This window comes from Molossus molossus, unplaced genomic scaffold (genome assembly GCF_014108415.1).
Source record: "Molossus molossus isolate mMolMol1 unplaced genomic scaffold, mMolMol1.p scaffold_m16_p_10, whole genome shotgun sequence".
NCBI lineage: Eukaryota > Metazoa > Chordata > Mammalia > Chiroptera > Molossidae > Molossus > Molossus molossus.
Genome location: NW_023425345.1, coordinates 2,390,221 through 2,405,612, shown reverse-complemented (window position 1 = coordinate 2,405,612; position 15,392 = coordinate 2,390,221). Strand labels below are relative to the sequence as shown.

General features: G+C 48.7%; 2 protein-coding genes across 2 annotated transcripts in view; both read left to right on the top strand.

Moving 5' to 3' along the window:
- Positions 1–4,786: 4,786 nt before the first annotated feature.
- LOC118623267 lies at positions 4,787–9,340 on the top strand. Its single transcript, XM_036250762.1, has 3 exons — positions 4,787–5,813; positions 5,925–6,962; positions 7,134–9,340. Exons 1-3 carry the CDS (start codon positions 4,787–4,789, stop codon positions 9,338–9,340), a joined length of 4,272 nt encoding a protein of 1,423 aa, XP_036106655.1.
- A 2,069-nt stretch (positions 9,341–11,409) lies between these two features.
- MEI1 (meiotic double-stranded break formation protein 1) overlaps positions 11,410–15,392 on the top strand; it is an 85,065-nt gene continuing 81,082 nt past the window's right edge. The window contains exon 1 of the mRNA XM_036252179.1: positions 11,410–11,586. Within this exon, the coding sequence (XP_036108072.1) occupies positions 11,416–11,586 (171 nt within the window). The 5' untranslated portion in view covers positions 11,410–11,415. The remainder of the gene's footprint in view (positions 11,587–15,392) is intronic.

Genomic DNA, 15,392 nt, shown 5'->3' with positions numbered 1-15,392 from the left:
ACAACCCAACCAGGGCCGGGGACAAACTGCAACCGAGGTATGTGCCCTTAGCGGGAACCAAACCCGGGTCTCTCAGGACCGCAGGCCGACGCTCTAACCGCTGAGCCAAACCGGCCAGGGCCTAATTTTTTTTTTTTATTATTCCTTTTTCTTTTTGCTGTGCTAGGTGGATATTTTTTGTTTCCTGATATTTCAAATCAATGGTTTGCATCTCAGCTTCACCCACTCTACTATTGATTCTCTGTGAATTATTCTTTATTTCAGTGAATGCATTTTTCACTTCTGACTGTGTATTCTTAATTTGTGACTAGTCCTTTATTATGCTCTTGAGATCCTCATTAAGTTCCTTGAGCATCCTTATAACCAGTGTTTTGAACTCTGCATCTGTTAAATTGCTTATCTCCATTTTGTTTAGTTCTTTTCCTGGAGTTTTGTTCTGTTCTTTCATTTGGGACATGTTACTTTGTCTCCTCATGTTGGCTGCCTTCCTGTGTGTGTTTCTTATGTATTAGGTAGACCTGCTATGTCTCCTAGGCTTGGTAGGGTGGCCTATTGTAGTAGGTGTTCTATAGGGTCTGATGGACAGCCTTTCTGATCACCCCAGCTGTGCTTTCAAGGTGCACCCCCTGTGTGGACTGTACACCCTTCTGTTGTAATTGAGTCTTGATTTTTGTTGGCACATCAATGGGAGGGATTTACTCAGGCTGATCAGCTGTAAAAACTGGCTATGACCACTGACCACCAACCTCTGACCACCTTGGAGGATCAGCTGTGCAGCAGCCCACCACACAGAGCAAGACTTACTTCAGCAGTGCTTCAGAACCCACTGAACCCACCCCTTGAGTTGTCACTTGTGGAGGTGATTGGGTAGTGGTGCTTTGATGTGGTCTGAAGCTGTCCACTGAGTGTATTGACTCTTGGACCTCCCAGGAGGCTCAGGCCAAGGTCAGCCATGGCCTGTGTTCTACCCAGGGACACCAGACATAAGCTACAAAGCTATCTGCAGATAGCTGCTCCTTGTGCTAAGCTTGGACGTGCCCAGGCCAAGCTGTGAACCAAGGCTCACTGAGGCCAGATGCTGCTTGTTTGAGAGATTTTAGGACAATCTGAAGCATGAGCCCAGACAGGCCATTCCTATGATAAAGCCTTTGGAAACAGCTTGGGTGGGCCCAAAAGTTGGGAGGAAGGGCCTCAGGGAATCACCAGGGTGGGGCAAACAGTGTGAGCCAGGTTGCTGGAGTCCCAGATATGGTGGTTGTCTGCTGCCGGGTGGGGGAAGGTCTCACCAAATGAACAGTGGTCTCTGCCAGCATGTCAGTCTGGGAGAAAGCTGCCTCTGTAGCTCTTCCCATAATGCCAAACAGTTCAGTTCTTCCCTATATGTCTCTGGTGCCTTTCAAGGTGCCTACCCTGGCTGGAGCCCAGAGGAAGCAAGTCTAAGAAAGTCCATGATTGGGCCCTTTAAGAAGAACTGCCTGACTCTAGAAGCCTCAGCCTCCCTCAGCCTCAATTCCTGCTGGTTTTACAGCCATAAGTTATGGGGACTTCTCTTCCTGGCACTGGACCCCTGAGCTGGGGTTCCTGGTATGGGACTGGGACCCCTTACTCCTCAGGGAGGACCTTCACAGCCAAGGTAACCTCTTGATTTTTATCTTCCACTTGTGGGTGTGGGACCAGCCTGTCTGTGCCTCTGCCCCACCTACCAGTCTTGATATGGCTTATTCTTTAATTTCGTAGTTGTAGGACTTCCATTCAGCTCGAATTCAGGTGGTTCTGAATGATGGTTGTTTTATAGTTTAGCTGTAATTTTGATGTGGTTGTGAGAGGAGGTGATATCGCCTTTACCTATGCCACCATCTTGACCGGAAGTCTTGAGCTGCTTTTCTTTTTATCACCAGCTTCCTATTCCTACTTTGAATCTTTGTTCTTGATATTTAGAGCCCCGGCAGAGAGAGCCCATTTGGCCAAACTTAGGTCACTCTTCCACTATCTTGGCTGTCTTGGGTCTATGAAAGAGTGTCAGGTATAAGGTTGGGTGACAGCTAGCTAGGATACATTGTGAGACATATTGAGTTTTGTTTTTTTTTTATCCTCACCTGAGGATATTTAAAAAAAATTTTTTTTTTCTTTATTGATTTTAGAGAGAGGAGAAGGGAGAGAGAGAGAAACATAGCAACATCGATGAGAGAGAACATCGATTGGCCCCTCCTGCTTGCCCCCTACTGGGGATTTAGCCCACAACCTGGGCATGTGCCCTGACAAGGAATCTCCCACCCCCTTTTGTGGTATGTGCCCTTAGTGGGAACTGAACCTGGGACTCTCTGGTCCGCAGGCCAACGCTCAACCGCTGAGCCAAACTGGCCAGGGCGCCCTGACCAGGAATCTAACCAGTGACCTCTTGGTGCATGGGTCGACGCTCAACCACTGAGCCACACTGGCTGGGCCTGAGGATATTTTATTATTTATCTTCAGATAGAGTGTGAGGGAGAGAGAGGGAGAGAAAGGGAAAGAGAAACATCGACATGAGAGGGACACATCGACTGGCTACCTCCCACATGGACCTTGACCAGGGCCAGGGATGAACCACAACTGAAGTATGAACCACAACTCATTGGTCCATGGGCCGATGCTCTAGCCACTGAGCAAAACTGGCCATATTGGGTTCTTAAAATAGAGAAACACTTCCCAAATGGTTAGTAAATAGGTGATGCCCCTCTTCCAGGCCTCAGGGGTCACTTATAACCCAATTATTAAAGGATGAAGGCCTGGCCCATTCTAATTGGCTGATATACCTGCCTGCTCTATTGTTCAATATTCTGAATATAACCTTTAGGTGAAAGACAATAGCATTATTCAGGGTAGCATTCATTCTCCCACTAACACTGATCCTGAGATGGGAAAAGTAATTCTGGATGGTCAAATAAGAATATACATGTTCAAGACAATGTTCATTAAGTGTTTGATAATGAATAGACATGGACAAAAGGATAAAAGTATTCAATAGGAAGAAAAAAATAAGCAGACTATTGCCCAGCTGGTGTGGTTCAGTGGATTGAGAGTTGTCCCATGGACTGAGAGGTCCCAGTTCAATTTCTGGTCAGGGCACATGCCCGGGTTTTGGGCTTGATCCCCGGTGGAGGGCGTGCAGGAGGCAGCTGACTGACGTTTCTCACATCAATGTTACTATCTCTGACTCCCTTTCTCTCTCTCTAAAAAAATCAATAAAAGCATATTTTAAAAAAAAGCAGACTATAGGTTACATCACCCATCATCCATAGGGGAATTTAATCTCTTCACTCCAGAGGACAGGTTGTTTAAAACAAATTCTTCTTCCTCTTTTTTTTGTACATGTCCCTAGCAGGAACAGGACCCGGGACTCTCTGGTCTGCAGGCTGACGCTCCAACCATTGAGACAAACTGGCCAGAGCTCTTCTTCCTCTTAATTCTTTTTGGGTAGTTCCCCAGTGATGCCCTTACCTGCACTAAGTGCAGGCATGTGAGCCAGTTCAGGTGTCAGGTTCAGCAACTGAAGTTGAAGCTGGAGCATCAGGCTCCTTTGTGAGGTGGTCTCAGTGACAGGGGTGCTATGAGGCATGGGTTACCCCACCCCAATCTGGCTGGGATAGCCATACCAGTCCTGCCTTCCAACTCCCTAACACCACCTGCCTAACCTAAGCTTTTTCATGTTGCTGCCACTGCTGGGCACCTGCGCCGTGGTGGGGCCATTCCAGGGCCCTGAGTGGGAGCCAGTGAGGGGCCTGCTCTCCAAGGATCACAGCTGCAGGGACCCTCGGTGCTGTGGCAACCTGCTTGTTCTCTGCCTCTTTCTGATCTGGCAGGTCCGGCGCTATTGGCACCAGATCACCAGGATACACCCCAGCAAGGTGAGGGGCCCCAAACACCTCCTTCCCTTAGCACCATGATTGTTTCGGTCACTTGTTATGATGACCCTATTCTATGGCCTATGTACAGAAATGACTCATACTGGGGAATTCAGACTGGTCAGGGAGAACATCATCCTGCCCCAAACCCAGCAGTCACCCTGGACTCCTCTCTTTTCACCCCACATATTCAATCCATCTGCAAGTCTTATGGGCTCTACTTGCATAGCATATCTCAAATCTGAGCACCTCTCAGAACCTCATCACACCTACCTGGGCAAAATTCCCATGTGTCTTCTGGACCATAGGCACTGCCTTCCGCCTGGTTTCCCCCTCTCTCACCCAGTCACCGTCAGGGCTCCATGAAGCCAACAGAATAGAATGACCTTCTTCTTTCTTTTTTCTTTTTCTTTTATTTTATTTTAACCCAAGGATAATATACATACACAGAATGTAAGTGTATAGGTCAATTAATTTTCACAAACCGAACACACCCATGTGCAGCAACCAGGTTAAGAAATGGACCATTACCAGCAGCCCAGAAGTTTGCAGTCACAGGTATGCTGATTTTTTTTTTTTCTTTATTGATTTTAGAGAGAGAGGAAGGGAGAAGGAGAGAGAGATAGAAACATTGATTGGCCGCCTCCTGCATGCCTTCCACTGGGGATCGGGCCCACAACCTGGGCATGTGCCCTGACCGGAAATTGAACCGGTGACCTCTTGGTGCATGGGTTGATGCTCAACCACTGAGCCACACCGGTTGGGTGTGGAGTAAATGTTTTATCTTTCTTAAATGAATGACTACTGTTTGCCCTCAGGGAAATGGTATCTCTGTTCCTGAGCCCCAGAATCCTCATCTGGATAATGGGGATTACAATTCTGATCTGTGAGGATTAGATGAGACAATGTGTGCAAGGATTTTGTTTCTCTGTTCTTACTTACAGATGCCACCACAGAAGTGGGCAATGCCCTCCATGAGACATGATACTTGTTTTGGACTGACCCCTAAATTATTCTTCAGTCCTGGCACGTTCAGGGGCCTAGATGCTCATGTTCAACAGTGGGCACAAAAGAAGAGATGGGAATCCTGGAGGAACCTCCAGGAATCAGGGGCAAAATACCCGCTCTCTTGGCAGCACTCATGTCAGTGCCCACCTCGGGACTGCCATACCCCTTCTGAGCCTGCCTTTTGCACCACCTCCTTTTCAAGCACCTGTATGTTCCCTCAGGACAGTTCTTGGGATGTACGGCAGGTACCCTGGTGTTTTAGTGATGAGCACACTCACCTGCTTTGCAAGCCACTGCTCCCTGACCTGAACAAATATCATCAAAGGATGGAAAAACCGCTGGTCCACTCCCAGGAAAAGTTGGTGCCATTGGAGCCTGTTGTCAGCATGAGGTCCCATCCCACCTCCATGACTTTAGCCACTGTTCTCCCAAACCCTCCTTTATCTCAGAGGCCACAGTTCTGCTCCAGAGAATTCCTGCCTTTTTTTTCCAACCAACAAGTGGGAATACCCACCTGGAAGTCCTGGGACTGTCCAGAAGAGGCCTGGGCACCAGGGAGGGAAAACCAGGTACTAAGCACAGAGGATATTAGAGAGACCCAGGCTCCAGAGTGGGCAAACCAGAGAGACAGCAGTAAGGAGGATGCTTGGGAGATTGAGACATCTCAAAGGCAACTCCCAATAAACTTTGGGCTGGAGGACAATGCAGAGACTAAGGTTCTGGAGTGGGAAAGCCAGAGACTAGTGATAACTAAAACTGATGGAGAGATCCTGACAGCAGGGTGGGAGAACCAGGACCACTTGGGAGTTGAGAATAAAGCTAAAATTCAGGAACTAGGGAAGAGAAGAAGCCAGAAGGAGGCTAGAGGTGAGAATCCTCCGGAAACCCAGGCACATATAGTAGAGAACCAGGAACAGTTAAGATGTAAAATTGATGCAGAGACCCAAACACCAGAGTGGGGAAGCCAGGATAGGAGTAGAAGTGAGGATGCTATAGAGACTCAGGTATTTGAGAAGAACAAGAAAGCGACCAGAGGGGAGAGCGAAGGAGAGACCCAGTCCCAAGGATTCGGGAAGCACAGCCAGGCCAGAAGTGAGAATGGTGAGGCATGCCAGGAGCCATGGTGGAGAAAACAAGATGAGATTAGAGGTGATGCTGGTACAGAAATTCAGGCAGAAGAGAGGAGAAACCAGACCCAGGTTGGAGGTGAGAATGTTGTACAAACCCAAGTATCTGGAAAGGGGAACCTGGGAGAAGTAAAACAAGAGGATGGTATAGATATCCAGGCCCTGGGGTGGGGAAAACAGGAATGTGTTGATATTGAGACTGCTACAGAAACCCAGACACCAGGGTGGGGGAAGCAGGATCAGGGTAGAAGTGAGAAAGCTAGAGAAGAGTTCCAGAAACAACTAAGACATGAATTTCGAGTGGGATGGGGAAGCCAAGGCCTGAGAAAAGGCAAGGGTGCAGGGGAAACCCACATATCTAGAAGGAAGAACCTCAGGGAGATAAGAGAGGAGGATTGGGTAGTGATCCAGACACCATGGTGGGAAGACCAGAGACCATTAGCAAGTAAAATTGACAGAGAATTTGAGATATTTTGTTGGGGGAATCAGGACCAGATTGGAAGTGAACATAGAGCAGAAATTCAGGCACCAAAGAAGAGATACCAGAGAAAGGACACAGATGAAGATAGTATAAATACCTTGGCACCTGAGGTAGAGAACCAGGGACAAGAAACTCATGTAGACACCCATCCACCAAACAGGAGGAACGAGGAGCAGTTTGGAGATGAAACTAGTACAGACATTCAGGTGCCAGAAATGGAAAACTTGAGAGAGGTTAAAGGTGAAGACGGCAAAGAGACCCAGGAACTTGGGGAAGAAAACCAGGGTCAATTAAACAATGAAATTAATGGAAAGAGTCCCACGCCAAAATGGAAGAATCAGGTACACAGAAGCAAGGATGGTGCAAATACTCAGGCATCTGACACAGAGAACTGGGAAGAATTAACAAGTAAAATTGATGGAGAAACTCATTCAGCAGAATGGAAGAAAGAGGAGCAGGCTGGAGGTGAGAACGGCATGGCAATTCAAGCTCCAGAGAAAAGAAACCAGAGAGAAGCTGGAGGTGAGGATGGTACAGAGACCTGGACACCCGGGGAAGAAAACTGGAGTCAGCTAAGAGGTGATACTGTTAGAAAGACCCATTTATTAGAGTGGAAGAACCAGGAGCAGATGGGAGGTGAGAACGGAACAGAAATTCAGGCACCAGAGAAGAGAAACCAGAGAGAACCTGGAATTGAGGATGGTGTAGAGATTCAGAGACCTGAGAGAGAGAACCTGGGACAGTTAGATAGTGAAATTGGAGAGAACTATTCACCAGGGTGGAGGAACTGGGAGCAGAGTGGAGGAAAGAACGATGAAGAAAATCAGACATTGGAGAAGAGAAACCAGAAAGAGGTTGGAAGTGACGATGGTGAAAAGATCCAGAGACTTAGGGGAGAGAACCAGAGACTGTTAAAAAGTAAAATTAATGGAAAGACCTGTACATCAGAGTGGAAGAACCAGGAGCAGATTGGAGAGGAAAATGGTGCAAAAATACAAGAGAAGAGAAACCTGAGAGGGTCCACAGATGTTGAGGATAGAGAGACCCAGGCTTCTGGGGGAGATTACCAAGAACAGCTAAGAAGTCAACTTGATGGGGAGATCAAGATAAAAGGGCAAGAGTCCCAGAAAGAGGGTGGAGATGAGGATGCTGCAGAAATCTGGGATGTAGGGAGTCAGAGAAAGTGCAGAGCTGAGGATGCTGGAGAAACTGGAGTTCCAAGGGGAGGAATCAAGGACCAGGTCAGAGAATGGGATGCTGCTAAAGGCAATCTCCGAGTTGACTGTTCTGGGGATGAGGGGCCCCCAGTCCTCACTGGCTCTGGGTATGGGGCCATGGAACAGGAACAAGCAGTGGCCTCTGCTACCTGCCCTAAGATGAAGCCTCTCCCCCACGGGGGTGAACTCTTCTTGCTCTCCAGTGGGGAGGGAAAGCATTTGGCCAGCCAGAACACAGCCCCTGCCAGGAAGCACAGAGTGGGGATCAGTCTAGCTTCCCCACAAGCCCCACCTAAAACCCCAAGAAGCCAACAAAGGGACAAAAGAGTGGATCCAGAGAAGGCCTCTGGTCTGGTCTGGCAGCTCCAGAACCCACAGTCTCTGGCTGCTTCCCCGAGCCTACCCTCTTCCTGTTCCTCTGACTCGTGTGGCCAAGCCCCCCAAGCTGCCACAGCTCTGGTGAGTGTTCCTTCTGCTCTCACTGTCCTGCCCAAGTGGCCAGTCCTTAAGAAGAGCCAACAATTGCTCCTGGAGTCCCTCATGCGGCGGAAGATTGCACACTTGAAGTGGGGGATCCCCCAGCGGATCCTGGATTCCCATTTGTTCTTTAACATGTTAGATCCATGCCAACTTCCCTTTGCTGAGATGTGGCTCCAATGGCAGCAGGAAAAGGTTTGTGAAACCCAGGGCTCCAGACCAGGCCTTAAGTCCCCTGGGAAGTCCCAGAGGGTTCAACTTCCAGAAAGAAAAAGCTCAAAACTTTCTACACAAGCCAGAGCTCTGGAGACACGTGGGCCACAGGGATCAGAGCCCAAGAGCATTTTCATCCATCCCCCAAAACCTCGGAGAGTCAGGCCACCAAGGGGCCCCAGAGAAAGACAGGGTGTCCAGGAAGAAGTTCCTCCTAGGGCCAAGCTCCCTGCTCCCAGAAACGCCAGGCCTGCAGTAGAGTCTAGGAACCTGTGTGCCCAAGAAAGGGTCCGAGAGCTTTCCAGTGAGAACAGCAGGGACAGGAAAATGATCAGGCCAGGAGTCTGCCAGATGGCAGAAAGGGCTCCCAGCAGAATGAGAACCTCATACTCCAGGGCAGGCCATGACCACTGGAGGAAGGACAGCACATCCCAGGAGGCCTCTAAGCCCCCCAGACTCAAATGCCAGCAGTCCACACACTGGAGTAGAGGAAGCCTGGAGGGCAGAGGGATTAAGCAGCAGTCTTCCTCCTGTTCCAAAGACACCCCCAGCTTCAAAGGGAGTCTCCACTCAGCCCCAGGGAGTCTGAGCATGACCCTTCTGAACAAGAAATACTGGTCCCTACACCTGGCCAACCTCCAGCACTCAGCCCCCAACCTGAGCCTGAGGGGTTCTGATCTTACCCTGCTTCCTCCCAAAGTGGGTGACCCACATGGAAGGCAGGACAGCACTGGAGTCCACGCTTCTCCAAAGACGGACCTTCATCCACCAGGTCACCGCTGTGCTGGTGTGATTCTTCCCAAGATGGGAAGCCTCCAGGGTCAAGGGGAACCTGAAAACCCAAATGGGGCCTCACGGAATCCACCAGCTTTAAAAAAGTTTGGTTTTATGAAACACATGAGGGGTTTTCTGCTCCGGCATTGCTTTAGAAAATAGGCTGCAGGCCCATTGTCCTCAGAACACATCAGAGAAGGCATGAGAGTGGCCTGTTCGTCCCTAAAGCCTCTAATAAAGTTGGTTACTTGGAACCTGTGGGGTTCTGATTTTGTTGGTACATTTTCTAAGTGCACCCTTTGGGGGTTTGGGATACTTTGAGGGTGGGGTAGAAGTCACTTTTACTCTATGGTTTTGAAGGTTTGGGGGCTGTGGGTCAGCCCAATGTTGTCTCCTAAAAAAGTTCCCCTCCTCAGCTCCTCACAGTAAGGTTTGTATCATGGCTCTGTCCTGCTCTAGTCCAAGCTAATTGCAATTGAGACAAAAATGCTCAAAAAGGGGCGGGAGCGGGGAGGAGGGAGTCAATAGGGGGAAAAGGAGGAACATCTGTAATACATTCAACAATAAAGATAAGTTAAAAAAATTTTTTTAAATGCTCAAACAGTCTGAGCTGGTTGGGGGAAGGGTTTAGTGCTCTGTACTGGAAACTGTTATTCATGTCCTTTTGGTCACAAGGAAGGGAGCTGATGACTGGGCTGATCACTGGGCATCTGCCCGGCTGGGATTCTGCTGCCTATGAACAGACTCCACAGAAAAACCAACCCCACTGCTCCAGTTCTCAACCACTGCCGACCACAATTACTTGTTGCTTTGCCTGGCCCACCTGCTGGATATCCTGGAGCTAATTATTATTATTTTTTTTATTTTATTTTTATTTTTCATTTATCTTCAGATAGAGCGGGAGGGGGAGAGGGGGAAAGAGAGAAACATCAATGTGAGAGAGACACATCAACCGGTTGTCACCCAGACGACCCCATCCAGGGCTGGGGACAAACTGCAACCGAGGTACCTGCCCTTAGCGGGAACCAAACCCGGAACTCTGGTCCCCCAGCCAACGCTCTAACCGCTGAGCCAAACTGGCCAGGGCTAATTATTTTTTTAAATCAAGAGTGAAACTTCTGCCCTGGCCCAATTGGCTGAGCGGTGAGAGGGTCAGGCCTGCCAACCAAAGAGTCCCAGGTTGGATTCTGGCCAAAGGCACATACTTCAGTTGAGGTTCATCCTCGGCCCCAGATGGGGTCCTGCGGGTGGCATCCAGTCGCTGTGTCTCTCTCACATAGGTGTTTCTTTCTCTCTCTCTCTCTCTTCCTCCCACTCTGTTTGAAAATCAATGTAAAAGTATCCTCGGATGAGGATTACAAAAATAAAAATATAAAAGGAAGAAACTCTTACCTTAAACAAAAAAAGTGAAACTTCTGAGTATCTTATGATACTTCACTGTAGATAGCTTCAGCAGATGGAAACAGATTCACAGAGACTATATCAGTGAGTGCTGGAGTTGGGAATTTATACTTTTTTTTTTTCTTTATTGATTTTAGAGAGAGAGGAAGGGAGAAGGATAGAGATAGAAGCATCGATGAGATAGAACATGGATTGGCCGCCTCTTGCATGCACCCTACTGAGGACTGGGCCCACAACCTGGGCACGTTCCCTGACCGGAATCGAACCACTGACCTCTTGGTGCATGGGTCGGTGGGCCAGGCTAGAGTTGGGAATCTAATTCAGGTTTTCTCCTTCTCTCTCTTTTATCTTTGCTCTCTTCTTTCACTTCTCCCTTCTTCCTTTCCTTCCATTTAGCTTTCTGATTTTTTTTTAATCCTCATCTGAGGATATTTTTTCTGTTTCTCTTCAGATAGAGAGGGAGAGAGAAAAACATTAATGTGGGAGAGACACATCCACTGGCGACCAGGGCGGGGGGGATGAACTGCAACCAAGGTATGGGCGCCCTTGACCGGAATCTAACTTGGGACTCATTGGTCCCTGGGCGGACGCTCTAAGCGCTGAGCCAAACCGGCCAGGGCTAATGACAGCTTCTTTATAAGGGCTTTCCAACCTTCGACGCGACGAAGATTGCAGACTCTGGGAGGGAATCTTTGGACTCAGTTGGCACGCTCCAGTCCTTGCGCAGGCGCATTACACTTCCAAGTGCCCTCTTGCGCCGCTCGGGCTCTTTCAAATGCGCTTGCGCCCAAACTGCGCGGGAAAACGTGCTTCCGCGGTGGCGTGCGAGCAGAGCGATGGCTGTGAGGGAGGCCGCCGCAGGCATGTCCCTCCCGGGGATGGACCAGGAGGCGGCGTTGCTCTTCGAGAGGGTCCATTACCGGCACGACCCGCGCTGGATGCTGCCCGTGCCCCCGCGCCTCTGCCTGGCCTGCGTGCTGGAGCTGCTGCCGGAGCCCGGCGTGTCGGTGCGAACTGCCAACCCCCCTTCCCTCACCGGACAGGGCTGCCCCTCGCCAGACTAACTCTCTTGAGCCCGATGCACCTTCCCCGCGACTAAACCGGGCCCACCTGGCTGGTTAATTCTACCCACTCAGCAGGCCCGCTCCCTTGGCGGCCAGAGCGGCCTTCAGCCCAGTTCCCCCCCAGGCCTCCGGCCCCAAACTAGGCTCTGCCCCGGGCTCTGCCTCAAGTGGGCCTGTCCCCGCGCGCCAGCAAGACTCCCAGGCACGCCCTGCCGCTTTCCTTTCTCCTCCTCTCTGCTGCCCGGCCACAGGCCGACCCTTTCTCTGATTCTCCAGGCCTTGGCCTTAGCTCAGGCCCCCGCCTTTCAGTCGCCCTCCGAGCCCGTGGGCCCGATTTCGGAGGGTGGAAATGTGGAGGACCGGGCCGCCCGGGGCTCTGTGGTGGCAGGAACGACAGGTGGAAGCTACAGTGAGGCACAAGTGGGGTGAAGGGGGAAGACTTCTAGGAGAGCTAGGCGAACGTGGCCGCCTGTTACGCGGTGCTCACCCACCTTTGCACTGTGGTCCACAGAGGCATCCAAGGACGGGCTGGGAGGTCACTTTTCTCCCTCATTCCCGGGGGAGGGGAGGTGGCAGGAAATTCATGCCTTGGATGGGGGATTGGGTTGGACCGGTGGTTCTCAATATTTTGATCTCAGGGTGCCTTTACACTTTAAAAAGTGGGGTACAGACTGACAATCCCCAGAAGAGGGGATGGTGGGGGAGAGATAAACCACAGAACTTATATGCATGTGTGCATGAACAGTGGGCATGGACAACAAACTGGGGACAGGGCAGGGAGGGCGGGGGAGGGGGAAATCAGTGGGGGGAAAAGGAGAAACATCTGTAACAAAAATTAATTAATAAAAAATAAATAAATTAGCCCTGGCCAGTTTGGCTCAGCTGTTGGAGTGTCAGCCTGCGGACCAGAGAGTCCCCGGTTCGCTTCCCACTAGGGGCACGTACAAAAAATAAATAAATAAATTAATTAATTAATTAATAAAAAAAAATGTTGAGGAGCCAAAGAGCTTTTGTTTATGTGGGTTATAGCCACTTAATATTACTGTATTAGAAGTCAAAACAAAAATTTTAAATAGTAATTTATTTAAAAATAATAGTAAGTCCATTTCATATTAACATAATTTTTTTTTATTCTGGCAAAAATAAATAACCTAAAATTTACCATTTTAAGTGTACAGTTCATAAGTACTGTAATTTTTTTTTATAATCCTCACCCGAGGATATTTTTCTATTTATCTTTAGATAGAGTGGGAGGGAGAGAGAGGGAGAGAAACACCGACTTAAAAGGGACACATTGACTGGTTGCCTCTAGCACGACCCCAACCAGGGCAAGGGACAAATTGTAACTGAGGTATGTGCCCTTGCCCGGAATCAAACCCATGACTCATTGGTCCATGGGCCAGTGCTCTACTGCTGAGCCAAACCGGCCAGGCAATAAGTACTGTAATTTAAAAAGTAAAAAATATGCCCAGCTGGTATGGCTCAGTGGATTGAGCGTTGTCCCATGGACAGAAAGGTCTGGGTTTGATTCTCCATCAGGGCACATGCCGGGGTTGCAGGCTCCATTCTCAGTAGAGGGTGTGCAGGAGGCCGCCGATCAATATTCCTATCTATCTCCTTTCCTCTTTCTCTGAAAAAAATAAATAAATAACATATTAAAAAATAACTATAGCCCTGGCCAATTTTGCTCAGCGGTTAGAGCATTGGCCTGCAGTCCAGAGAGACCCGGGTTTGGTTCCCACTAAGGGCATGTACCTCAGTTGCAGTTTGTCCCTGGCCCTGGGTGGGTCGTGGTGGTGGCAACCATTTGATGTGTCCCTTTCACATCGATGTTTCTTTCTCTCTCTCGCTCTATCTGAACAAAATATCCAAAAATGTCCTCAGGTGAGGATGAAAAAAAACAAAATGTATTTTCCAAAACAAAAAAGACAATGAGAAGACTAGGTTTATTTTACATTTTTGCAAGTGTCTTTAATGTCTGGCTTATTTGGAGACAGCTGGATTTTTATATATCCATTAATCTGTTCTCACAAGTTGCATGATATTTGGAAAGCTTATGAGAGAATGAGAGTGATAAAGGCAAATGGCATCTTTGGCATCTTAATATTATATGAAAATAATTTTGATCTTGTGGATCCTCTGAAAGAGTTTTAGGCATTCTCATGGTCCCCAGACTACACTGAGAACTGCTGAGCTAGCTGTTAACATCTGCTATATCACTGAGGCCAGAAGTTCTGAGGCCATCATTCTTTTTTTTTTTTTATCCTCACCCGAGGACACCTTTCCATTTTTTGTTCAGATAGAGTGGGAGGGAGAGAGAGGAAGAGAGAGAGAGAAACATTGATGTGAAAGGGACACATCGAGTGGTTGCCACCTGCACGACCAACCAGGGCCGGCGACAAACTGCAACTGAGGTACACGCCCTGAGCGAGAACCAAACCCGGGTCTCTCTGGACCGCAGGCCGATGCTCTAACCACTGAGCCAAACTGGCCAGGGCCATCATTCTTTTTTTTTTTTTACCTCACCCAAGGACATTTTTGCATGTATCTTCAGATAGAGTGGGAGAGAGGGAGGAAGAGAGAGAGAGAAACATTGATGTGAGAGAGACTCATCCACTGGTTGCCACCCGCACGACCCCAACTGGGGCTAGGAACGAACTGCAACCGAGGTACATGCCCGTATTGGGAACTGAACCTGGGACTCTCTGGTCCGCGGGCCAATGCTCCATCCACTGGGCCAAACCGGCCAGGGCTGAGGCCGTCATACTTGGACAGTGAATGAGTTGGAGATCCAGAGATAAATATGGCTGTGAGGTAGGGGAGAAAATAAGGGAACACATTATTGGGAATTTAAAAGATGGATGTGGCTGGTCAAGTGCTGTATGGGATAAGGGGGGATATTAGGAAAGGTTTTTAGAGGAGGAAACATTTGAATTAGGCGTGAGAAGATGGATAAGATTTAGACCAGAAGAGATGGGGAATCTTATCCCAGGAGGTAAATATTAGCAAGGATGAGTTTGGGGAAGTAATTAGAGTATTTGACAGGAAGTTGGGATTGCAGAACCAGGTTAAGATCAATTCCTAGAAGAGTTTGAATCCAAGCTAGGGAGCTTGGATTTAATGAGATTGTGAAGGAGAGTCACTGAGATTTTTTCGAGTGACTCATTTATATGGCTAGTTTAATGTATTATGTAGGAGGAATTAGTGAAGGAAAACAGGAGATTTTCAACAGCACAGGTTAGAGGCAATAAAATTCAACTTCACCTTTTTTTTTTGTATATGACCCTAGTGGGAACCGAACCTGGGACTCTCTGGTCTGCAGGCCGACGCTCCAGCTGCTGAACCAAACCGGCCAGGGCTCAACTTTACCTTTTATGGAACACACTTTTCTTAGCTTCACCAGTTGAAGGGGTGATATAGTCAGTTGTACCCATGTTCTTGTTTTATCTTGTGTGCACACTCCTATTTTGACCCAACTTTTGCTATCTTGAGCACTTTGCACAGCTACTTCTCAGTTCCATGTATAGGGAGGTAAATTGAGTGTGAAGATTTATGTCTGTCTTGAATGGAAAGCTGCATTTTCTCTACCTACCTCTGTAAAGTTCATGAAGGGTCCCCCTGTATCACTCTGCTGGGCCATTGCAGTAGAAAGAGCTTTGGCACCCAGCCAATGTGGCTCAGTGGTTGAGTGTAACCCATGCACCAAGAGGTCGCCGGTTTGATTCCCGGTCAGGGCACATGCCCAGGTT

Coding starts and splice junctions, on each gene's coding strand:
- LOC118623267 (XM_036250762.1), top strand. CDS start 4,787: ATGTGTGCAAGGATTTTGTTTCTCTGTTCTTACTTACAGATGCCACCA. Junction 5,814..5,924: donor GAACCAGGAACAGTTAAGAT/GTAAAATTGATG, acceptor AAGCGACCAGAG/GGGAGAGCGAAGGAGAGACC. Junction 6,963..7,133: donor GAAAGAGGAGCAGGCTGGAG/GTGAGAACGGCA, acceptor AGCAGATGGGAG/GTGAGAACGGAACAGAAATT.